A 26,933-nucleotide genomic window follows, 5' to 3' on the forward strand; every position below is an offset into this window, starting at 1 on the left:
TAGATATGCAAGTACTCTAAGTCTCACAATTATCAGCAACAAAGATAGGTTTAAATATATTTAATAATAAATAATAAAAGAACAAGAAAATATTCAGTAAATCATCACAATAACTTCAGAGTTCAAAATCACAGAAAATATTTAAAACAACATTGTTGGACAGTCTCAAATAAATACAGAAAACATATAAACTAATATTTACTATATTCCTTACTGAATCTGAAAGCAATTACTGTACCCTAGTTAACTTACTTACAGAGCCAGGCAAGACAGATGTGATGAGTGGGTTTTCCCAGCTGATGCTACCAGGTCAAAGACAAAATACAAAATGCACTCTCTCTCTCTCTCTCTCTCTCTCTCAGAGAGTTCTTAAGTAAATATCTCGAATATTGCTGCTGGGATACTTGCAGCATGACATCACTTCTTGTCCTCTGACTTCAGTTCCCAGGTTCAAAAACAATCATTGAGGTAGTATTTAGTATCTACCTGTGAAAATACATAAATAAAGGCTTTTTCTCAGATGCTTGCAGATCCTGGAAGTCCTAAAACAATAAAACACGTCTACATCTCAAGCCTAGTAATTATCTCTCTTTCAAAGCAACACAGAGAGTTGCGGTGGTGCAACAGTTAGCGTTGTCACCTCACAGCAAGAGGTTCTCCGGTTCAATTCTCGGCTGGAGTGCCTTCTGTGTGGAGTCTGCATGTCCTCCCTGCAGTCGAGTGATGTTTAAAGATATGCAGGTAGGTGCGTGCGTGAATGGGTGTACCTTCTTTGAAGGTTGGGCGTCGGGCTGGCACCTCGGCACCGTAAAAATATACTGACAATCATAGGCAGACCAGCGTTCCACTGTGGCGACCCTTAACTGGGAAAAGCCGAAAGACATTACTTTTTACAGAGAGTCCCCCAGTACAGACACCCTGTCTCCTGTTGACTGAAACTGAAAGATAACATCCTTTTGTTTACGGCCCAGCTATAAAGTAATTTGACCTCAACCATTCTTCTGAAGTTTTGCAAGTTAATCTCCTGTGTTTCAGTCTCCCCTGTTAAAATATATATCTATATATATATATATATATATATATATATATATATATATATATATATATATATATATATAAAGTGTTACAACAGTGCATAAAAATATTTCTTCAGCACACAGGCATATGAATCATGTTGCTATTCACAAATGACACACAACCTCTTACAAAATTCCACATAGCTGGGCTGGCAGTATCTCCTTTTGTTACATTTTTATATAAATCATATTAATATTCACAAATGACATATAATTATTTACAAAATTTCAGATAGCAAGGCTGACAATATTTCCTTTTGTGACATCCCCTCCCAAAAAAAAAAAAAAAAGAACTTAAGTTTTTCAAGTGACCCTTGAGAAGCATTGCTTGAGAGGGTTGCCTGTCTGGGAATACCTTACCCCATTCCCTGTCTTGATATTCCAGCTGCCTTGACATTGCTGACTCAGTACAGAGCTGCACTATCCTTTCATATGCCTGCAGTCCTAGGCTTCACCATAGTAATTTGGGATTTGTCTGGCTGGCTCCCTGTAGCCACAGAATTTCCTCAGACTCCTCCTGCCTTGTACTGAAAATACTCAGCATAATGGCCTCCCTATCATGGTAAGGTTTCATCATGTTAACATGGTACAGTTTGTGCCCCTGCCTCCTGGCTAGCAGTTCTACCATGTAGATAACATCACTGACCTTCCTTACTACTTTGAAGGGTCCCTCCTTTTGTGACAATATGTACGTATTATTGTTGCTGATGTTTGCACTAAAAGGCCAGTGGTTGCTTCTGAGGAAGACTATAGTGCTATAGATAAATGATATTTGCACGAAAAAAGTTTGCTTGAATAGACTTGCAGACATAATATTCCAGAATTTGTGTTTAAAGAATGGATAACTTACAAAACAACATCACATTAAACAGTTCACATTTGCTTCTCATTGGATATAAAAGGTTAAGAGAAAGGTTAGCACAAACTCTTAAAGATAAATGCATCTTAATCAGAAGCCTCTGCAGTCTAAAATCGATAATTTCTTCTTTATTTACTGAAATGTATTACATGCAACCAGCATCACACCACCAGCATTGTTGTTCCCAAATCTTAACTTGATGTCCTAGCTAGATCTAATAAAGCCACAGATCACCAAATATGTGCACAATAAGGCTTTAATAAGCTGAGTTGTGATGATGCAGATGTGATTCCCGAATAAGAAGACAGACCAAACAAAAGTTCCACTATTGAAATCATTTACTATGATGTAACTGCAAGCCTGATAAATGGCAACCAGGTCTAGTTGTGTCACACTTAGGATCTTTAATACATACAGTTGATGTCGCAGACTGAATCTGGAGTACCCAGCTATCTGAAGTACTACGGTTAATTGCAAGACAGTTCCCATTTCACAAAGCACTAGTTGACCAGGTATAGGCACCAAAAGAGATACTGTTCCAGGCCGATATCCAGAAAAGGAGGAAGTAGAATGGATAACTATTGTCATACCCAGAGAAGGAGGGATGACCATTGTTGTTCCATAGAAGGAAGAATGATAAGAGCCATATCCAGAGAAGTATGGATGATCAGTACCATGTCCAAAGAAGAATGGATAGCAGTGTTATGCCCAGAAAGGGATGGGTGACCAGTGCTATATCAAATCCAGAGAATAGTGAGCAATTAATATTATACCCATTAAAGGATGAATATCAGAGTTCTACAAGAGGTAGATTGATAACCAGTTTCATACCCAGAGAAGTATGAATGACCAATGCCATATGCAAAGAAGGGTCGGTAGCCAATTTCATACCCCACAGAAGGTTGGGTGACCAGTGCCATAGCCAGAGGAGGAGTGATAACAGTGTCATGTCAACAGAAAATGAAAGACCACAACTTATCCTAGTCATGATGGCTGGTGAAGGGCAGATCCCAACAAGGATGAATGACCAATTCATTATGCAGAGAAGGCTGGATGACCAGATGTATGTTCATAGAAGGGCAGATGAACAATTCCATTCCCAGAGAAGGACATTTAAATAATTCAGTATCCAAAAAAAGATGGATGACCAGTGTTATACCCAAAGAAAGAAGGATGACCAGTGTTATACCCAAAGAAGGCTGGATGACTCATGTTGTACCCTAGACATGATGTACATCCAAGGGCAGATCCTGAGAAGGATCAATAATCACAGCTTATTCAAGAGAGACAGTGGGCTTAGGCATCTATCAACAGTGGGTGATGACCTCTTTCTTTCCTCAAGGGGACATGAACTTTTGCAAGGGCATTCTAAAATTCCAGATAGAAGATAACAGCATTAAGGCTGAGTTACCCTATGTACATCTGCCACCTACTGTTGTAAGCTAGATGGAGTTCCACATATGTTATTCAGAGCACCTGAAAAGATCACCAGGAGCTGGTTGGGGGTGGGAGGTTGGGGTTGGGGATAGCACAGTGACCTAAAAAAGAAAACTAATGATGGCAATTGCAAGTGATATATGTAGAATATCATGCTTTCATGTAGAGGATATCCATTTTTTCCAAGAAATTGAAGGAGTTTGTTACATAAGTAAGTGCAGCCGCTCCTGTTTGGTATCTACTTCTCTGAAGTACAGGCTAACACAAAAGGCCTCTGGCTAACGAAGTTCTCAGATGACTGCAAACTAGGAGCCATAGTCAAGTCCCCAAATGATATGAACATCCTACAGAAGGGCCTCTCTGAGACAGATGCTTGGTGTCAGAGCCATGGCCTCAAGCTCAATGCCAAAACGTGCAGTGTCATCCCCTTTGGTAAAAACTCTGTACCCATGAACTACCACATAGGCAGCAATCTACTTAACACCGAATGCGTGATAAGAGACCTTGGGACCCAGGTGGACAGTAGTCTCTCTTTTGATAGTCACATCGCCACAGTAGTCAGGAAGTCCTTCTACATGGCACACCTCATCATAAAAGGGTTCTCATCCAGGAAAAAAGAGGTCATCGTTACCCTCTACTCATCACTCATTAGACCCATTATAGAGTACAATGCCCCTTTTGGAATGTACCTCACATGACATCTGCAGCAGCTGGAAAGGCCACAGAAGTACCTCACAAAGAGGATTACTAGACTCAAACAAATGCCCTACACTGACCACCTCAAAAAACTCCAGCTTTACCCCGTAGCATATTGCCTACTCAGAGGTGATCTCTGCCTAACATATAAAGCTATGTCAAACCCAGAGCTGTTGGACATGCTACACCTAAAGAAATCCCAATCCCTCCGAGCTACACGCTCTAGGGACCTAAACCTTGTCACCACAATAAACAGGACATGCTGGAGGGATAGATTCCTATCCCAGAGACTTCCCATACTCTGCAACAGGCTACCCATCTATGTCAAGCAAAGTTCTTCATTAGCACTCTTCAAGAAAAATCTTGATGAGTGGATGGGAAATAGGAAATACACCCCGGGGATCACTTCTGTGTCTCTGCTCATCAATGGCACAGGAAAATAACTTTCTTGGGTGGCGTAAGCCAGGGAACCTTGTTGGCTAGGCTTTCATAGGCCCTTGGGCCGATAGCCTAGTACCTACCTATGAACCTATAAGATGAAAATTGGCATTATAAACATGTCTTTCATTGAACAATGACTGTTTTAAACTGTGCAGCTGACTTGTTGGGCAGCACAATGGCTTGGTGTTTAAGAGCTCTGCCTCATAGCTCCAAGGCTCACTTCTGATCTGTACTCACTCATTGTATGTCGTTTGCATATTTCTCTGGATCTCTGCAGGCTTTCTCCAGGTACCAAAGGTTACTACCACTTTCTAAAAACATGGCAGTTAATTAGCTACTCCAAATTATTTATATCGTTTGTATTTACTCTTGGACTTGTTGTCCAGATCAGCGCTAAAATGGACTAAGACTGACAGCCAGTTAACTTACATGGTTAATAAAGTCAAATAAAAATAAATCATGTAATGTTTGACAACATTGGGTTTGCTGTATTATTGGACTACATAACAACAACTATGCATGAACTATAGGCCAGATTCATAAAGGTTACCACAGAGTGTACACTATGTGTACACTTAATGCAAGTGAATAGGCAGCAGAAGGATTGTTGGAAGACTGTTCCTGAATTCATAAAGTGTACACAAAGTGCACTCAAAAATTACATTTTGTGGTAACATTTATGAATCTGGCTTTTGTCTGTGTATTGATGCATATACATGTTAACTTTTGGAAGAAAGATGTGTTAATACTTAGATACGTTGTATAATTTGCTTCCTTACTGTGTAGCTAAAATGAGAAAAACTGTAGCATACTGCCACTATCAAGTGTAAACTATTGCACTCTCTCTCTAACATTTCGGCTGCAAAGCAAAAAAAAAAAAAAAAAAAAAAAAAAACTGAAGTTACTTGTCAATCTGTCTCCTTATATTCCTTTATATTATAAGAATAACATAATATTGTACTGAGTTATGAATGAGATAAAAAAATATTTTAGAAGGGTAGAAAAACAAAGTATCTATCAAACTGCAGTAAAGTTACAAAATGTTCCTATAGAAATGTATACTTTTTACAAATAATAAATAGCCTTGACAGTGACAAAACAGGTTGCACACTCGCTTTTGGTGATGGAAAACCAGAAGGATGTGGGTTCTATTCCCACTCCAGGTGATTGGATTGTTGACACTTCAGTGCAGCATGAGGGAAGTGTTACACTTCTGAGTGTGTCATCTTTCAGAGTTGATGTTAAACCAAGGCCCCATCTGCTTGAGTTGGTGGTAGCTTAGGTTGTTGTAAAAGATCTCATGGCACTTATTACAAAAGTAGAGGAAGTTCTCCGATTCCCTGGCTAAATTTCCTCCAGTAGTATAAATGCTACCTCAGGTCTCCCCTGAAAAGAGGCCACTAGCTCAGTTCATAGATTAGTACTAGGCTAACTACCCTTGAAGGCCATTTTAAGCCTAGCTAGTTACCCCATGTGAGAATCAAATCCTCCACTTTATCTGTAAGGTAAACACCTTAACCATTACTGACTTGGTCAACAAAGGATAAATAAACAATAAACAGATGCATATATAAATAAATAAATACAATATACAATAAAACATACTGACACAAATACAAATTCACATAAAATGAGTGTGCTGTCAGCCTATCACTTAAGAACCAAAAAACAACAAACTAACACTTTGGTGAAAAAATGCTTCGTTATAGCACCTTTTGGTAAGTCAAAGGTTTCAATGAGTCTTTTAATACGAGTAAAAAGTGGGGAAAAAGGTATTTTCAGCAATGTTTAAGCTGCCATTTAGAATTCCTCCTGAACCATCTGTATTGACACTGCCTGCAGAACAGCTGAAGAAAGTAGCAGCTGGCTATCAGATGTACAGCGGAGTAATCTAAAATATGTGCTACAGTCCAGTTTGAAAGCTTTGTAATGTTACCAGCATGTAATGGGCATGCCTCAGTCTTGGCAAGGACAGGAGTTTCTCAGTAAACCAGCCGAAGGAAGTTTCAGAAGTATTCCTGAGGGGGGGGGGGTGAATAGATTAGCCATCACATAAAATCCTTTCATCTGCCTTTTCCCCAAAGGCCCTGCTTCATGATTAGCTCCTGCCTCCGCTCAACACAAGTGAAGAGGCAGGAATTTTAAGCAGGGTCATTAAAAAAAAGATTATCTAAGAAAACTCAGTGAAATGGAAAACAAGGCGACAGGCCCGCAGTAAATGCTATCAAATGATTTCTACTTCAGTAAAAAGAAAAGCAAAATATTTTGGGTGAGCCAACACCCCAAGAGTGACTTTTCAAGGCACTTTTTTATTACTTGCCTTCTTTAGGATGAAATAATTAGTATACAATGGCAAAATGAAGAAGTAGTTAGTGATGGTACCTTTCAAGTACGAGATTTGATCTTAAGTCTCTGGATGGAACTTGTATTCTCTTCAATGTTCATGTGAGCTCCCTCCATACCTCTCAACAATCCAGATTTTTGCCTCATATTTTTGTCCTGCTTCTAACTGCGGTGGTGGTGCTGAGGTAGCATTGTCGTCTCACAGTAAGACGTTGTCCTGTTAGAGTCTCAACTAGAGCATCTTCTGTGTGGAGACATGCGTGAATGGACATACCTTTGTTGAAGGTTGTGCGTCAGGGCCGGCAACTTGGCACGTAAAAATCTACTGCCAATCATTAGCGGACCAGAGTTCCACTGTGGCGACCCCTAACCGGGAAAAGCCGAAAGACACAACAACAACAACAACATTTTTGTCCTGCTTCTCATAAAATTTGTGGTTTTCTGGCATATCACTGGGGATTGAAGTCACTAAATAATGATATATGTTTCAGGTTCAGACTTCATATCCTGTTATTCTAGCAACTTTCTAGGTTTATAAGAGCAATATTTAAAATCTGTCCCTGTTTTTAGGCCTTTGTCCCCCATTATTTTAGGCTTTGATCAGATTTCTTGAGCTACGAGGTTGAGAGGCATAGAGTCCTCTACATAACTCAGTCTTCTCCCACCACCCACACATATCTTGCTTATACTGCTTGGGGTAGCTACTGTAAAAAGTGCCCCTTGATTTGTACTATGGAAGGTTTTTCCTCATTTTTCTCTGTGAAGAAATCTTTGGATTGTTTAGTCATATTTTATTAACACTACAAATATTAACAGGAACAGATAAGAACATCTTTATTTTCATTATATGCCCTCTCCATACTACCTTATTTAGTAACAGGTTAAGTGTGGGTAAATGCAGCTCTGTTACAGTAAGGTAATAAACTCCTCCTCCTCGGTAAGTCACTTGTACCAAATGAGGTCGTAGCCATGGAGTAAGAAGAGGAGAGCAGTCTACCAGCTGTTCTGCTTCCCTTGGGGCTGACACTTGTGTGCCAAGCTCCTTTCTAAACAAGGTATGACCATATGAAAAAAGACAAGGCAAAGCCAAGTGCCTGCAGCTTATTTTCTGATAGAATGGCATAGAATCATATATCAAAACCCAAAATTCTAAAGGATGCATTGTTTTTTTGCTTCTTTTTTTATCCATGCAGCCCTAGTGCTATGGATATACTGTAAGAATGTCTCTTACAGCCCACTTCTTGTTTAAATGTTACTTGAGGATTCTAATAGCTTTCCCTTTGGGTTTAGGGACCCCAGAGAAAGAGCATACCCTATTCTGACATTGCCTGGTATGTAAATGGAATTCTAGTCTCTGCGTCATAGTAACAGTGCATTTCAGGCACTCTGCCGGTCAGTTTCCTTCACTGATCCGGCTGGTATAGGACTCATGGGAGACTTCTTCAGAATGAAGACATGCTCCATGCATGAGTGTTTCTAGGACTGAGGCTCTTAAGAAAGCACACTCATCATGCTCCTTCCACTTATGGTATGTAAATGGGACCCCCTGATAGTGTCATGCATTTATATTGTGGTATTCATGTGGCACAATCAGGTTTTGGCCTGGTTATCACAAAAACCTGGAGGTTCATTTTAAATTGTGTAATTAACTTTGAAATAATGTGTCATCACTGCCAAACTAAAAGCAGTTGCACTTATTCTGTCATGAGGTGCACCTGTAAGAATTAAAAAATTCACTGTGATTCTTATGGGTAATAATTTAAAAAAAAGCAGAAGACTTCATAACATGGGAGAGATTAAGACAGTTTCACTGGATGAGTGCTTCATGCATACCTCATTAGAGAAGTCAGAAGAAAAAAAGTGAAATTCATGTCATGCATCCCCATTTTTGTAGGTAATAAATGCAGCTGTCGCATGCTTCATGTTTCGCCCTTTCCCTGTCTCCATCTATCCCATGCCTTTTTAAATGATTCAGAAGTTTGTATCCACTAAGGTACTTCATTCTATTTATCAACCACCATTACAGTGAAAGCATTTTTCCTCGTGTCTAAATTAAAACTAGATTCTCAGTTAAAAAAAAAACATGTTTTCCTCCACCATCCTTTCCTCTTAACACAGTTTTGTCACAATTGCAGCTAATGATTTTATGAATGCAAAGCATATACCTCATTTTCCTTGTATGAAAGGTAAACTGCCTCAATTTTTCCAGCCCTTGGTTCATATATTATTCCTTTTGTCCCTTTTATCAGCCTAGTGATGTTCCTCTGCATTGCCTCCATTATCCTGTTATTCGTATCCCTAAATTGTCTCCAAAATTGGTATTCCAACTGAAGCCTCATTAATGCATAGTATAATGAAGTAATATTGTTACCTCCTCATCTTTGGAGTCTAAACCCCTGAATAAGCATCCCAAGAAGGTATGAGTTTTAATCACCACCTTCCCGCACTGCTCTGTTGATTCATTCTCAGAGTTATGACTTTGACGCCCTTTTTCTGCACTATAGCTTTAAGTTGCAGCCCCCCACACACACACACACGCACACCAAAACTTGCAAACAATCTCAATATTACTGCAGTATATTACATGTTTCAGCAATGAGCTTCAGTTGCCATCTGTTATCCCATGTTGATAACCTTTGCAAATCGACTTGTAAGACTACTTTCTCCATCCTCTTGTTATTTCAGCTTTCATGTTATCCACAAAAGGGTTAATTATATTTTCTATGCCTCTTGTATTATCAATAACAAAAACAAATAAGAAGTTCCACCACTAAACATTACAGCATTTGACCACCACCCATTCATTTTGTATGACGGTGTCTCGTTACATTTACCCTCTATTTTCTGCATTAAAACCATATTCCTGCCAATGTCATCAGTGGTTTTACCTGCTTTTGCTTGGCCTCTCCCTATTGCATGATCATGTATAAAGCTTTTATATATACATTTCTAGAATATCAATTCTATTTCTACCCTTTAAAATATACTTTGAGACATTTTCTAAGTGCAGAAGAAAACTCTTGAATGCACATGTTATGATTTTAAAGTATCTGAGGGAAATGAGGATACTTTTGGCCAGTGATCATGTACCTTACTGCTTCATGGCTTCCATTAAATTCCTATGGTACACATGCTATAGAAGCTTAGACTTACCAACATACAAAACATGGACATGTCAGATACATAGTGGACATATCAGATACACACTACATGTAAATGGTATTGGTTGTGCATGTATTGGGGTCATACAGGGATGGAGGGTGTGGATGGTTAAAACACAGAGCCATTGTGCAAGCAAAAAACCTGGTTGTATGTTTGGGTCTATATCAGATAATTGAACTGTTAAAAGTTCGAATACCATATGGCCGAGACCATATGTCTGAATTCTTAAAAGTTCGAAAATCAAATAAAAAAAAAAGCAGAAGAAACCTACCTTAAATCTTAAGCAGGGGGGCAATCCCCCTTCACCCCCCATGCTCTTTAAATATACCAACTCCGAGATCGCACTACAGTGCAGACAGTGGAAAACTTCCATTGCTGCACTGTACAGGGATCTATGTTGAAACGTTGAAACTTTTAAAAGTTCGATCATATAGTGTTGACCATATGACGTTTGAACTTTTAAAAGTTCGACAACGTGATAGGAACCCTGTATGTTTATCCTCCACAAAAAGGACTAATCTAGCCATTTATCTCCCCAAAACACATGACGGAGACAGCTTTGTCTGCCCAGATTCTTTGTTTTGCAAAGTGATGTCCATTCTGTTTGAGATTTTCAGAATCAATGTGTTGAGCATTTTATGTTTAATATCTCATCTTCCAGTCTTAGGGAACACCCCATGATTTCCATGGCAAGTTTCTAATGAACAATTTCGATATAGGCCTGTTGTACTCAATGTTTGGTCTGATAAGGGCTGAGTGCAGTGGAAACACTCATGTCCTTGGAACTAGATGCCATACACATTGCTTATAAGTTGAGCAATATACGATGATTTCCTTACTGCTATATATGCATGATGGTGAAAGCCCAGGTTACTGTCTATACATGCTTCCAGATCCCTGACCTCACTGTCTACTATTATCAATGTGGTAATTCCAAGGGGTAGCCGTGTTCCCAAACTATACTATTATACATTTCTTGATATTGACATCCAGACCATGGCTCTGGCACCAGTTATTAGTCTGCGTCAGGACTTCTTGGAAGGTATTTGTGTCATTGGGGGAATTTGTGACAGCTTCTAGATTGCAATAATTTGCAAAATTGGTCATCCAGGGGCTCTAAGTATTGGCCTTAACTTCAGAGAAGTAGATGCCAAAAGGAGTAGCCCATAGCCCCAGCACTGAGACTTGAAAGCCTCCATTAATGACTGGCCTCTTTTTGGAAATAGACTCCCCTATCCTAACATTTTGGGTCCTATTTGTGAGCCAATTGTCTAGTTGATGGGTGAAATAGGGGGTTGGATCTAATTTTGTGAGCTTGTCTACAGTGACAGAATGGGGTATTGTGTCAAGTGATTTGACTATGTCAGCATATGCAGTATGTACTCTTTTGCCCTTGTCCACTGATTTAGTGACCTTCTTGAAGAAGTCTACCAGCCTTGAGTAGACATGACCTGCCCTTGAAACAACCAAACTGGGTTGGATCCAGTGTTAGAAGGTTTCCTGTATCATTGTTTATCATTTCAATGATAACACTTTCCAGGGCTTTGCATATGAGACTTATGGATCTGTAGTTACCTGAGTCCATAGATGGCCTGCTCATGTGCAGAGGAATGGCATTTGCAGTTCTCCATTCCTTTGGCATGAAGCCTGTCTGAAGGCTGTGGCTAAACAGTGACTCTAGTGGTCTTATGTTTCGTGCTCCTAAAGATGCATTATGGGATACTATCAGGGTCTATTGATGCAGTGTTCTTGGCCTTGGAAAGTGAATTGAGGACATGTTGTCTAGTGATAGTAGTGATTGTGGGGGGAGTTATGGTTGAAGTTATTTCCTGAAGGGTGCCTGGGGCAGAGAGGGGGATACATTTGCAAGCCAGTAGATTTGCTGTACCTTCTGACTCAGTGTAGGTGGCTCCATTTAGAGTTAGCTCAGCACGTTGTTGTTATTACCTTTATGTTTGCAGACACAGCAGAGGTATGCCTTATGATTGTCCTTGGCTGGGAACCTATTTTTAATCTCAAACTTGGCTTTGGTAGACTTGTTTAGCCCCCTTTGCTTGTTTAGATTGACAAGAGAGTTTTTATCTTGCTGGGTGTTGCACTTCTTAACTTTTGCCATGAATTTCTCTCTTTTGTTATGCCCCCTGTTGATGTTGTGGTTCCACCAGGGTAGCATTGTTTTTTGTTGTTTTTTTTTTTTTTGTTTTTTTAAATGAGTTTGTCCTGTGCTTACTCTAGACAGATACAGTAGTCTCTACAAGGCTGATGTGAACAACTGTATATATATAATAGGGTTTGGGGCTTGAAATTTTGCCGGGGTATAACTTAATAGTAGGAAGTTGGCTTAGAATAATTACAAAAAGTTCCAGAGCTAGCTGAGCTCCTGGATTTTATTTTAATTTTTCAAAACAGACGGCTTTATGGCCCGACCTGACCAGTGGGGACATTATGCAAAGTGGGGGGTATACACTTGTCTCACGTCATTTTTGCCAGTGTAAATGTTAATGATATCATCTGTAGTTCCAGAACCTTGTCCAATAGTTTCAGAACCTTGCCCAATGATGTGAAATCCAGAAAGTACAGCTTTGTGCCATACGGGCTGTTGGCCTCCATGGTCATCATTCCACTGATCTTCTTATGCATATCCTCTTAAGCAGCATTAAGCTACCATTGTATGAGCCCTCAAGACAGGATTGTTAGATGAGACCTGACTGATTACAGGATTACATATGCCCCCCCCCCCCAAAAAAAAAAAAATTCTCAAGAAATTTAGCCATATTTGTAAAAGCAATTACTGTAACATTTACCTTACATGTCTTTCTGCATTGTTAGTTTATGGGTTCATAGGTAAGTACTAGGTTAGATGCCTTTTGCGGGCATTTTAAGCCAAGCCATTTTTTTCTTTTTGTGCTCAAAATAACCTATCCCATTTGGTTATAGATTGGCCTTACCCAACCCATGGTTGATAATAATATATTAACCGTAATAAGAATAACTGGTATCATACCATAGGTAATTTGACGGGATCCATGCATGGGATAAAACATTTAGGAGATGCATATGTCCATTAGTAGTACAGGGGTAGTCCTGGGATATATTTTACAATAGTCCTGTGTATCTGAATGCAAACCGCAGCTACTCAGAGATTCTGAGGTTTGAACCCAGCTTGTCAAGATTTCAGCACAGCATGAAGACACTGATTCCAACACTAATGTTTTCCCTCAGACCACTATTTGTAACTCAGTGTCAGAAATAATTACTAATTAGAACACAATGCTGGCTACAAAGCACAAAAAGTTAACTTGCACAGTGACATAATGGTAGGTACAAATTCTGTGGCCTTGGTCCATGGTGTATAGTTACTTCCTTACCTTGGTTTCTCTTCCTTCATAACCACATGTGGCCTTCTCCACGGGTCTTTGAAGTCCCTTTTGAATGTGCTTGGCAAAATCCTGGCTACCGCTGTTATCAGACAGAAGAGTGACACATGAAAAAAAAGAAAAACATTTTGTCAAAAGATGTTGGGGAAGTCAATAAAACAGACATTACTAGTTAATAACTAACATATAAACACTTTTAAAGACTTATTTATGAGAAACTTCAGCATCTTGTGTGTCATTACCTATTATGTTGCTGACTTTGTGATGTGAATATCTGCCTTTTGGGAAATAGACACCGATCGGTTCTATCAGCACAATTTTTGGATCCGTAGCTCAGCTATTAGCCTTAGCTGTCTTTGCTGACTCTGATACTGAGGGAAAAAGCCCCTGTTTGTGACCCAGATGACCTGGTACCAGTTAGTGACCTAGTGGTTAAAGGAGCGGACTGGGTGGGTGGCAGTGGGCTCTCTCATCCTGCTACACAGCACTGAGCTGACTAAGCACCAAATCAATGCTGGGTGATCCAGTAAGTTCAAGGACTAGGACGAGTACTCACTGACCAGTATAGGCACTGTAGTTAGGGAATAGGCACATGCAGAAATGCACATGTGTCAGTGGTCCCAGTACTGTGGGAGTACTGTACATTCAGGCTGGCAGTGGTAATGAGGCATAGGGTGTTGGGTGGTAATGGTGGGTTGGAGAAAACAAAAGCCCTGATGATGCCGACAGTCAACACAACAGAAAAAAAAGTGCAGACTTCAAACAGTAGTCACATTTGGTCACTATCTATAAGTTTTAATATCTGGCATTGTGGAATAAAGCCCTGACTGCAGCACAGATGACCCAAGTTCAAGTAGCAATGGAAGTTCAGGGGATGGGGGATGAAAAGTGAGCGGCATGGCTGACTCATGCTGGAGGAAGAGTATGGTGGCTCTTGACTGCTGGCTCTTCTTCTAATGGCACTGAGGATGGATGCCGAAGAACATAGAAAGCAGGTACCGATATGGGGGCAGGATGTGCTGTGGCATCCCAAGCCAGTGACAGTATCCCTTATCTTTGTAGCAAAGCAGCACTGATGCACACATTATAGGTATTAGTAGTTACTTAAGTGATGCCAGTACACACACCACCACCAGGGGCAAGGTTAAGCCATAATGCAAACATATCCTCATTTTTGGGATGCTGGCAAGGACACAAACAACACTCATGACTACCTGGATGACAGTCCCTTTGGACATCTCTTTTCCTGATGGATCTGGCTGTGATGGCCCCCACAATGGAATAAAAGGTCTTGAGTATTATTGGACAAGATTTGATGGTCAGTAAGTCTTCTTCTTTTGGCTTTTCAGGGTTAGGGGTCGCCACAGCGGATCACCTGTCCGCTCATGATTGGCAGTGGAGTTTTACAGAGTCAAGTTGCCAGCCCAGCACCCAACCTTCCACAGAAGGCACGCACACACTCACACACATGCACGCACACACACACACACACACACACACACACACACACACACACACACACACACACACACACACACTCACGCGCACATGCACACGCACATACGCACTTGCACACACACACACATGCATATATGTGTGTGTGTGTGTATATATATATATATATATATATATATATATATATATATATATATATATTTATATAAACAAGATTTAGCCATTTCTTCCTTTTCCTGGCATTTTTGTGTTACTTAGTTTCGTAAGTACATGTGTTGGATTTGGATGAAATGTCACAATACTTTGTGAAAAAATATGCCTCCCTGGCTTAAGCATTATTTTACTAATTGAATTTTAAGGGTACTCACCCCTTTTCTTTTACCCAGGAAAAGGGCACCCTATTGAAACGCTGACACTCAAAATGCCGAGTGACAAAAAAAAAAAAGACAGAAAACACATGAGAGTAGAGGATTTTGAAAATTGCTCATGTCCTTTAAACTTTTTTGAGACCCCTGTGAACTTATACATACCAACTTGAAGATTGCCATACCTCGAAAAAAATGGTATCAATGACTTATTGCATGGCAGTTCAGTCTCTGTACTTCGGGATTCACTCTAGCAAGTCCTGACATTTCAAATGGTTAACCAGGAAAAGTCAAAATAGCAAGGTACTTGCAGCCTTTCAATTGTCCCTTCCACTGTGGTCATATTAAGTCTCTGGGGATTTGCAACTCTTTTACTGTGTAATCGTAGAGTAAAGAAAACTTATATCAGTGACAGAAACAGATGCTGAATGTACCATACAGTTATTTCCTTTATTTTCAAAAATCTAAGTTAAGCAGCAGTTTACATGTAAAGAAGAAAGGGTTTATTAGAGTGTGTTCAGAACATGGCAAAGAACACAGCTAGAGTGTCACTGGAATTGTTTTTCAGACCCTCTGTCTACAGAATAACAGAATAAGCACATTTGAGAACACCTTTTGTTTGATCACTGGTGAAGCCTGAGGACACACAGAGGGGCATGGTCCTATGAGAAACTGGTGGAGGGCACTGGCTATGTTGCCATGGCAGGAAGACAACATAACGGCACATCCCCATTGCATGTTCATTCCCAGAAATTAATGGATGTCCAGTGGAAGAGTCTCACTCACTGCTGTGTCCATGGGCTGGAGTAAGTCCAGCTATACTTGATATATTTTCTTTTCTTACCAAAGTATGACTGACATTGTCTTTTTACCCATGTTCTATATCTTTTGCCTGGAGTGTTTTTATTAATTCTTGTTATATTACTATGCTCAGCATACATGATGTAACCTGTTTTGTGTATTATGCTGGATGTACTGTATTTGTATAACTTGATGTTGGAGCTTTTCTCCCCGGGCCTCCGCTGAAAATGGACCTGGTCCAGTCGGAATTTCCCGGTTAACAAATGTAAAATAAAATAAATAAATAAATAAATAAATAAAATAAGTAAGGAGTGCCTGGTAGACTTGGTGGACAAACAAGCGCCCTGGTGATAGCTGACTGTCAGCTGTGAGGAGCAAAAAAAGAAAAAAAAAACACTTTCTAGTATATGCAAGTCTCTGTATATTGTCATGAAACCTTTTAATCAAAGCTTCTATGCTTGCGATTGACAGACCTCTCATCCCCTAAAGGGCCCATCTCTATACTGGAAGAATGCAAAGTTCCTGTAATCACAGCTGCACAGGTTAAAAACCTCATTCTCCAAAGCCAAGAACACAGCATCCATGGGACCTGACAACATCCCAGGCTGCGTTCTACATGAACTACAGAATGAACTGGCACCCCCACCTAAGTACCATGTTCAATCATAGCCTCACCTCAGGCTTTGTGCCCATTGAATGGCGCACTGCGATGGTTATCCCACTCCACAAAGGGGGAGCCATGATAGACCCCCGGAACTACCGCCCCATTAGCCTGACGAGCCTGGTCTGCAAGGCCATGGAACGTATCATCATGGAACTCATAAACAAAGACATTGGTAATCTCCAAACTCTGGCCCCACACAATCCGAGTTTGTAAAAGGTAGATCATGTCTCTTTCTTTGAAGCAGTCACCAAGGCCATAGACGAGGGTAAGGTGGTTCACACAGCCTATTTAGATTTCGCTAAGGCTTTCAGCACCACCCCCACTCTGGAATTATAGATAAACTCACTAAACTAGGTATAAATTCCTATTTCACAAGATGGATTGCCAACTGGCTTACTGACAGAACCCACACTGTGAAAGTAGCAGACGCCAAATCAGACTTCAGACCAGTGACAAGTGGAGTATCACAGGGTTCAGTCCTGGGTTCTCTCCTGTTTGGTATCTACTTTTCTGAAGTACAGGCTAACACAGAAGGTCTTTGGCTAACTAAGTTCACAGATGACTGCAAACTAGGAGCCATAATCGAAACTCTAACGATGTGGACATCCTACAAAAGGGCCTCACTGAGACAGATGCCTGGTGTCAAAGCTATAGCCTCAAGCTCAATGCCAAAAAGTGCATTGTCATCCCCTTTGGTAAAAACTCTGTACCCATGAACTACCACATAGGCGGTAGTCTACTTAACACTGAAAGTGTGATAAGAGACCTTGGGACACAGGTGGACAGTAGTCTCTCCTTTGATAATCACATCGCCACAGTGGTCAGGAAATCCTTCTATGTAGCACACCTCATCACAAAAGGTTTCTCATCCAGAAAAAAAGAGGTCATTGTTCCCCTCTACTCATCACTTGTTAGACCCATTATAGAGTACAACGCCCCTTTTGGTATGTACCTCACAAGACATCTACAACAACTGGAAAGGCCACAGAAATACCTCACAAAGAGGATTACTGGCCTCAAACAGATGCCCTATGCAGACTGTCTCAAAAAACTCCAGCTTTACTCCGCCACATATCGCCTACTCAGAGGCGATCTCTGCCTAACATACAAAGCTATGTCAAACCCAGAGCTGTTGGACATGCTCCACTTAAGGAAATCCCAATCCTTCCGAGCTACACGCTCTAGGGACCTAAACCTTGTCATCACAATAAACAGAACATGCTGGAGGGATAGATTCCTGTCCCAGAGACTTCCCATACTCTGGAACAGACTACCTATCTATGTCAAACAGAGCTCCTCATTAGCACTCTTCAAGAAAAATCTTGATGATCGGATGGGAAATAGGAAATTCACCCCGGGGATCACTTCTGTGGCTCTGCTTGACAGGGGCACAGGAAAATAATTTTGTTGGGTGGCGAAAGCCAGGGTACCTTTTTGAATAAGCTTATAAAGGCCCTAGGGTCAATAGCCTAGTACCTACCTAGGGCCAATAGCCTAGTACCTACTTATGAACCTACCTATGAACGTATAACCTACTGTAAGGTTAGGCAGCACTGAAGTTACTTATATTAGAGAACACACATAGTAAGTTCAGTTTGGTCACTCCAAACTAAATGAAAGTTGAAAAAAATCAACTATATTCTATGTATGCTAGAGTTACTTTTTCCCAATGTCACTTTCAGTGAAATGTTGGCTATAATAGTGGAGCAAACTTTTGAAAACTGTAACCCTCTATGCATCTCTTTAATTACTATTTCCTGATTCCATTTAAATGCTGCATTACAGACATTGTTAACCTCATGTCTAACTCCAATGTACATTAGAATATGTCATGTGCTTGGACCTTATCTTAGTCAATATGCCTTCTGATGGGATGTCATGTCGCTAATGTTGGAAGGTCATAACCTCTAATAGATGTTCTTTCTCCTTTATTTATTTAATTAATTTTGTGGCAGTCCTCCATCCTGCTTGGTGATGTGATCAGGGTGAAATTATCCCTGCCCCCTCCTGAAATTGTTACACATTGTGAGATCTGCAGTGCAAGCTCCTCCCTCTCACCCTGGACGTTGAGCACAGTACCACCCATAAGTCCATGACAGGCAAAGCTCTACAGAGCACAGTACCTTTCCTGCAGAAAGACACTATTCTTTGTGACTGTTACTCCTTCCATACCTAGTAACCTAAATAGGTTTGTTATATGGCTTCTCCAGCTTTGTGGCTGATTACTGCCAATCATTAGCGGACCGGAGTTCCGCTGTGGTGACCCCTAACCGGGAAAAGCCGAAAGACACAAACAAACTATCTTAGTTTCATTAAGGTAGTCCATGAATATGTTCCTACCCTCACTTAAGAATTTTGGTGCCTTGAAGCTGACCTCTGCTTTCTTTCCTTGTTTTTCTATTCCAGACATTTAATCCTTCAGGGTATGATGGCTGAGATAGCAGATATGACTCCCCTACCTGCAGAGATTTTTTTCTTCTATCACCTGCAATGCAGGTGTTCACAGGTACCTCCACTGCTGTGTCTGCTTGAAGACAAGCAGCTTTCAGTGTGTCCACTTACACATGCTCTCTCACAATAGCTGAAGTCTGATACTTGTGGTGTCTGTTAAGGGTTAGGTGTTTGGTAAAGAAACTACAGGCTTCCTTTGTTACCCCTCCCCCCACTTACACCACCACACTAATGCATGCTAACCCTAACCCAGCCCCTAACTCACCCCCAACCCTACATCTTACCTTAGGAAAAAAGACTTTCTGTAACAGTACCACTACACAAGACACTCAGACATACACCACATATAACAGCGAGCACATACACATACACCACTAAATCTATGCCCTTGCCCAGCAAGTTATAAGCACACTAGCACTCAACTCTGAAACTTTCTGCATATTCTGAAAGTTTCAGTATTAAAATCTGTAACTCACAGTTACCTTACTCACACGCACTCAAGATTTCTTTTTTAAAACATCTGCAGCACCTAATAATGAACACTCTTAACAAAATTTCCAAGTATTTCACTGTCAGTGAATTAATCATTCAACAGAATGAAGTGAACTCTGGCTAGAGGTTTATCAATAGTTCCTGCAAGAAAGAATGCTTTTGAACATTTTAAACCTGCCAACAAGATGTGCCCTGTATTACTGTATTTGATATCTTCAGCAACCACTTGCAAACTGTGTGACTCAAGAGCAGGCAAAGCTCCTGGGTGGGGTTATCACCTGTCTCTCTTTATGCAGAACAGCTCCTACTTTGGCAGTTATGTCCCTGACAAAAAAATAAAAATAAAAAAAGAAAGAAAGAAATTGGCAATTTTCCTGAGATTTTAGGACATAAAATATTTCCCAAGTTTCCTTTAGAAGTTGGATAAAACAATTATTTTGTATCTGAAAGACTTAAATATTATATAAAACAGCATAAACAATGCATTTCTATAAGACAGATGTTTTTTTTGCCAAAAATTTAAATCCAGTCCTTTGTTTCTATTTAGAGTACAGTATGTCCTGCATAATTTCATATTTCAGTAAAAAATTTCCACTTTGAGCATTTCAAAGGTAGCAGTTCGACTCGAGTACTCTCTGAAAAGTGGCTTACCTAACAAACAAATTAAAAACAAAACAACAATAGCAATGAAAAACAATTCAGTGTTACACCTAAGCTGTTTCTTACTGGGACAAATGTTGGATTTGTGACCCAAAAGGCTCTGTTCCTTCTCCAAGCCAGCTATTTCAATATTTTGGAATTATTCTTAACCTCCGCCCCTCCATGACATTCTGGTTAACAAATAAAATAAACAGAAAATAAAATTAAAAACAATTCAAGCCTTTGCTTGTTGGGTTAAAATCCTGACCCGATACCTGACAGGCTCTGTTTCTCCCTGGGTCATCCATTATAACTTTTTGGAATCATTCTAAACCCCTGCTTGTCATTCTGTGCAACAGTCTCTTGTAATGGGCTCAGACACTAGAGAAGCTTGCTACCAGTGAGAAGGAGAACATCACAACTGCTATTTCACCAATACTAGGGTGTCTGTGGGTTTCCTATCTAGTGATGACCCCCAACAGAGATAAAGAGCTCTATCACAGTCAGACAAAAGTGTGGGAATGAAGGCATGTGGTCTGCAGCAAAGGCTATACACATGGTGCCATGTGCATATAATCTACAATGACATCACTGCACAGTGGGTGTAGTGGCTGGAATTAAGGCCAGGCCAAAGGAGAAAAACTTCCCTTATGGGACTGTGTCAGGACACCCTCCAACTCCTCTTTTGGTTTGTTTATATATATATATATATATATATATATATATATATATATATATATATATATATATATTTTTTTTTTTTTGGTTTGTTTATATATATATATATATATATATATATATAAACAATGACAGGTTGAGGAGACCCTGGAGAGGTGGAGATATGCTCTAGAGAGGAGAGGAATGAAGGTTAGCAACACTAAGACAGAATATATGTGTGTGAATGAGAGGGAGGATATAGGAATGGTGAGGATGCAGGGAGTAGAGTTGGCAAAGGTGGATGAGTTTAAATACTTGGGATCAACATTTCAGAGTAATAGAGAGTGTGGAAGAGAGGTGAAGAAGAGAGTGCAGGCAGGTGGAGTGGGTGCAGAAGAGGGTCAGGAGTGATTTGTGACAGACAAGTACCAGTAAGAGTGAAAGGGAAGGTCAACAAGAGGGTAGTGAGACTAGCAATGTTATATGGGTTGGAGACAGTGGCACTGATAAAAAAGCAGGAGTCAGACATGGATGTGGCGGAGTTAAAGATGTTAAGCTTTGCACTGGGTGTTATGAGGGTAGACACAATTAGGAATAAGTATATTAGAGGGTCAGCCCAGGTTGGACGGTTTGAAGGCAATGCCAGAGAGGCAAGATTGCGTTGGTTTGGACATGTGCTGAGGAGGAATGCTGGGTATATTGGGAAAAGGTTGCTAAGGATGAAGCTGCCAGGTAAGAGAAAAAGAGGAAGGCCTAAGATAAGGTTTATGGATGTGGTTAGAGAGGACATGCAGGTCGTTGGTGTGACAGAGCAAGAGGCAGAGTACAGGAAGAAATGGAAGCAGATGATCCGCTGTGGTGACCCTTAATGGGAACAGCTGAAAGAAAAAGAATATATATATACGCACACACACATCCAACATACACCAAATGAGCGACATTATACACATTGACTCTCTACTACACATGCACTGAGAATGAATCTCGGTGCTTGCAAAACAAAAAAAATGAAAGAAAAAATTCCCCACGTGGGGAGCTGGACTTCCCACACCCCCTGCTAATTACATATACTAACTCTCTGATCCCACAATTCTCACAGAAAGGCCACATTCACCAACCCCAGGAACCATTCAATCCATACTTGTCAACCTCTTAGAGCAAGAAATCTGCATAAATTCATAAATAATGGGAGGTCAAAGTTTGAAAAATAGTAGCCATACTAAGTCAACAACTATTGGCAAAAAACAATAAATACTAGGAACAAAAATGCAACGCACTCCGCTATATGGTATAATAAAGGCTGTCCTCCACTTAATATATTCCAAAAATAGGCACACTGGGCATAAACAAATACACTTTTATTCTCAAAATAAAAACATACAGATTGAGCGCGCTTTCATCTCATCAGCTGAGACTTCTTCAGAATCAACCGTTACCAAAAATCTCATTGTTTAAATAACCTTCCACAGTACTCAATTGGTTGCCATAGCAATTAATGAATACCACCTACATGAGCTGATTTATAAATAGGTATTGCTATACAATTCATTTCTCATATAACTTCTGTACAATATGTATATACAACAACATTATAAATGAATAAATAAAATCAAATAAATAACTCAGTTCTCAAAAGCTAGTTGAACTACCATAATTATAAGTATGTAAAATACACCTACCAACATACAAAATACAAAAATACAAAATACTGTATCTCAAAAAGCTAAATGTAATACCAATAAATAGGCTAATGTAATACCAATAAATAATAATACAATTATAATGAGACATGAAAAAAAAAAAAAAAAAAAAATATATATATATATATATATATATATATATATATATATATATATATATATATAGTTCTAAACATCTTAATGTACACTCTCATAGACCAGTGAAATATATATGAACATATAATATATTAATATAAATACCACATCTGGTATGAAATGTTATTATTAAAAATGAATAAATAAAATAAGATAAAAAATGGAAAATATTAATAATATTCTCCTTTATATTGTTCTCTTGGGATTCAATGACAGTAACTTCAAAGCTGGTTTTATATAAATATGATTATTCATACCTGGATGGGAACAAGAATCTAATCTAATCTGCCATATCATTTCCCGATATTCCAGGAATGTCTCCCAGTCACCACCCCTATCTTTCTGTTTAACCTCTTCCAATATCCAAAATTTTATATTCATGTTCTTACATCTTAGTGTATGCCTATAAAGTGCATTATTTTCGTTCTTTTTATTGATATCCCCAACATGTTCATATATACGAATTCTCAAATTCCTTTCGGTTTTACCCACATAGTATGCCCAACATGTCTTACAATATGCTAAGTAAACAACCCCTTTTGTGTAACAACTGGAGTATTTATAACTCTTCAATTTAAACCTAATACTAGGAATCTTGAGTTCCTTTTCTCCCACTATGAATATGCATTGTACACATCTACCACATTTGTGTGTACCTACCTTTACTTGTGCCCCTTCATTTCTCTCACCTCTCTTTCTCTCCAAGACATTTTTTAGATTCATGTTTCTCCTAAAACTATATTTAAGAGGTTGCTGAAAAATATTTATTCTACTGGGCATTCTACTGAACATATTCCAAATTCCACCAATACATTTCTTCATCCATCCTACATTGGAATAGTAGGTTAAAACTAACCGAGGAATTTCTAAACCTGGTATCAACCTGTCTTTGTCTGTATAATCACTCATGTTAGTATCCCCCTCTGTACTTGTCTTTTTAAATGCACTAATAGAATTTTGTATAGTATTAATCATCCCTCCATTTACCATTAATGGACCATAATTTGTGTCTCGCTTCTTTATAATTTCTTTTTTAATGTTCCGAATCATCTTATCTGGATATCCTCTTTCCTTAAACATAATATGGACAAATTCAACCTCTCTAGTGAAGTCAGTGAAATCTGATGTCACTCTTGAGACCCTAATCATTTGTCCCTTCACAATATTCCTTTTGAGGTGATAGGGATGGTCACTATGATAATGTAGGTAGGAATTAGAAAAACATTCCTTCCTAAAGATATTGGATTTGTATATTTTTCTAGCATAGTCCTTATTTATCTTAACATCTAAATAGTGCATTTCATCTCTGTCACCATCAAAAGTAAATTGTAAGAAATTTGTACTATTATTCAAAAATTCCATAAATTGATTCATTAATTCATATGTCTCATCCCAGACGATAAAAATATCGTCCAGGAACCGAAAATATCTCACAATATATTGTTGAAATTTTGACCCAAAACGTGTGTTTGTTCCCAATATAACATTATTATATTAGCATAAGTAGGAGCACATGCTGAACCCATCGCTACCCCGTCCAATTGATGGTAAATGTCCCCCTGAAAATAAAAGAAATATTTCAGGACCAATTCCATGCTCTCAAGCACAAGTTTAAATTCATCAGGGTTCAGCATGTAAAATTCAATAAGCATCTTTTCAAACCATTCCAGACTATCCATATGAGGAATTACTGAAAATAAATCTTTTACATCAATAGTTTGGAACAAAAAACTCTCTTGAAATGGGATAGCACCAAATTTCCTCAGAAAATCCCACGAGTCTATTAAAATATGTGGATATTTCAAATGAAAATTTTTAAGCTTGGTATCCACATATATGGCTAAAGGTTAGGTTTTAGATCCCTATGATGTAACTATTGGCCTCATGGGAGGGTCTACAATTTGTCTATGTATTTTTGGGATTCCAAAAATCTCCGGTATGACTGGTTTAGGTACTTTAAGAAAATTGAATAGATCTACATCAATAAGTCCCTGCAATAAATTGTCATCTAATATTAGGTCTATTCTCTTATACAATATGTTTAATTCATTTCTAGATATAATACGATATCTTCTATCCGTATCCAGGATTTCCAGCATCCTCCTAGTGTAGTCCCAACAATCCATGAGAACCACACCTCCCCCCTTATCGGGTTTCATAACCCTTATTCTACCATTGCAAAATTCCACTTTCTTCCTCAGTGAGATTGTTTTTCAACCTATTTCTCTTCTCATATTCATCCCTAACTATGTTAAGTGTACACATTTCAAAATTATGGATGTCCTGTTGCAAAGGTGGGTTGAATATACTTCGTCTCTTCAATTCACTTTCCTTATAGCATGTTTTATCTTGAAATAATACTGCCAAATTTAACTTTCTTGTAAATAATTTGATGTCTATCACAATTTCATCTAGTCTTGGTTTTCTTATTGGCACAAAAGTAAATCCCTTAGTAAAGAGTCCAAAAAATCCATTGGTTACCTCTAAATCAGTGTAGTTATAAATATTAAAATTGTTATGAGTATGTATAATGGTCCTACCATTCTCTACTAAAGATCCATTAAAGGTAACATCTTCATTTGCTACCTCCAATGAAATACCTTCTCTAACAGGGTCGAGTAATGTCCCTACCATGCTGGCACTAGAACCTGTACATACATCAAAAATATTAACAGAAGTAGGTATATCAGTATTAATATCTATCTCTTGTATCTTCCTCTCCCCATGTGTCTTACAGAATGATTGCTCGTCACCTCCGCATATGTCTGTTGACAGTTTTGATTTCTGATTCTCTCGGATCTTCTCAACCCCTGTCTCTCTCCTAAAGGGTTCTCTGAATCGCAGAAATCCGAATCTAAACGCTCATTGTGGTAGGTACCATTATTCCCATCCCTGTATTCCTGTCTAGTGTTATAAGTATTGTCATTCATCATACATTCTTCTTGATCATACTGTGCTTCAAATCTTTCATGTCTCTTTCTATTGTAAATGACACAAGCCTTTCCTTCATTATATTCTCCTCTGTCCCGCTCTAACTTCCCCACTTTCCTTTTGTAATTTTTTGACATAACAAAAGCAACATCCTACATTAAATATTCTTATATTCAGTGACTGTAAATAACAAATCATTACTTATTTCATTTTTAAGTTTGTCAATTTCTTTTTTACAGTATTCCATAATTTTCACATTGTTATCAATCATTGCCTTCAAAATTGCTAATCCACATTCATTTAATATGTTAGAAATAACTTTAAAAAACTCAGTGTTCCCAACTGTGTTGTTAGGAAATTTGTTAAGCCTTAAACCTTTAGGCACTATTTTTTGTTCTATACATTTAGTTAAATACCAATTGTCCAGAGCTAAACTTTTTGTACCTGGTTAATTGGTTTTTGAACATCCTACATTTGTCCTTAAAACTGGTATTCAATGGTGGCCTTCTTTCCGCTTCCCCTGTTGCCGATGAAAAAGATTTGTCCAACCATTCATCAAAGTTCATATCATTGTAAGTGGCCAACCGCCTGGATGTGTTCGTAGAATAATCCCCAGAACTTGTGTTAGACATAAACTCAGTGTTTTTGCAAGGCCAAATGTATCAGCATATATTGTTTTACTAAATATACACTTCTAGATTGTGTCACACATTTGTCATTTTAAAACATATCTAAAGACAAACTGTTCAAAACGTAGAAAACGTACAATTTTTATAATTTCTTACAAAAATTACCAATATCTTATTACAATCAAGTGACATCTTTGTAATAATCAGAACATATTAAGATAACATAAGTTCAGCCTGTTAAAATTGACCATAAAAAGGTCAAAGGTTCAGACTGATAGCTAAGTGTTCTTTCATATTGAGAGAATAACAGTTCTGGAATGATGCTTCCCTATTTTGGTCATTAGAGAAATAAAATTTCATCTGCTTTTCATATGATGCCAGAGTGGCTTTTTCTAAATATTCATATTTTTCATGACAAGGCTACTCTACTAAAAGTGAGTGATAGCCTGGCTAAATTCAAAAACCCCTTCCATCTTGATGACCCCATTGCTTATGCTAACTCCTTTGCAAACACAGTCTATGCATATGCAAATAGATGCATCTGCCCCCCAGATGTAAATACAATGTTATCATTAAAACTTAGCCTCCACAAAAGCAGCTTTATTTAAACAGACTCTATAACA

The 26,933-nt window shown here is 38.8% G+C and overlaps 1 protein-coding gene across 1 annotated transcript in view; it reads right to left on the reverse strand.

Moving 5' to 3' along the window:
• LOC122813033 (somatomedin-B and thrombospondin type-1 domain-containing protein-like) overlaps positions 1–26,933 on the reverse strand; it is a 716,231-nt gene that overhangs the window by 149,778 nt on the left and 539,520 nt on the right. The window contains exon 3 of the mRNA XM_044085142.1: positions 13,383–13,473. Coding sequence (XP_043941077.1) covers positions 13,383–13,473 — 91 coding nt within the window. The remainder of the gene's footprint in view (positions 1–13,382; positions 13,474–26,933) is intronic.

Source organism: Protopterus annectens, chromosome 10.part0 (assembly GCF_019279795.1).
Source record: "Protopterus annectens isolate FY-2018-M chromosome 10.part0, PAN1.0, whole genome shotgun sequence".
NCBI classification, from domain to species: domain Eukaryota; kingdom Metazoa; phylum Chordata; order Ceratodontiformes; family Protopteridae; genus Protopterus; species Protopterus annectens.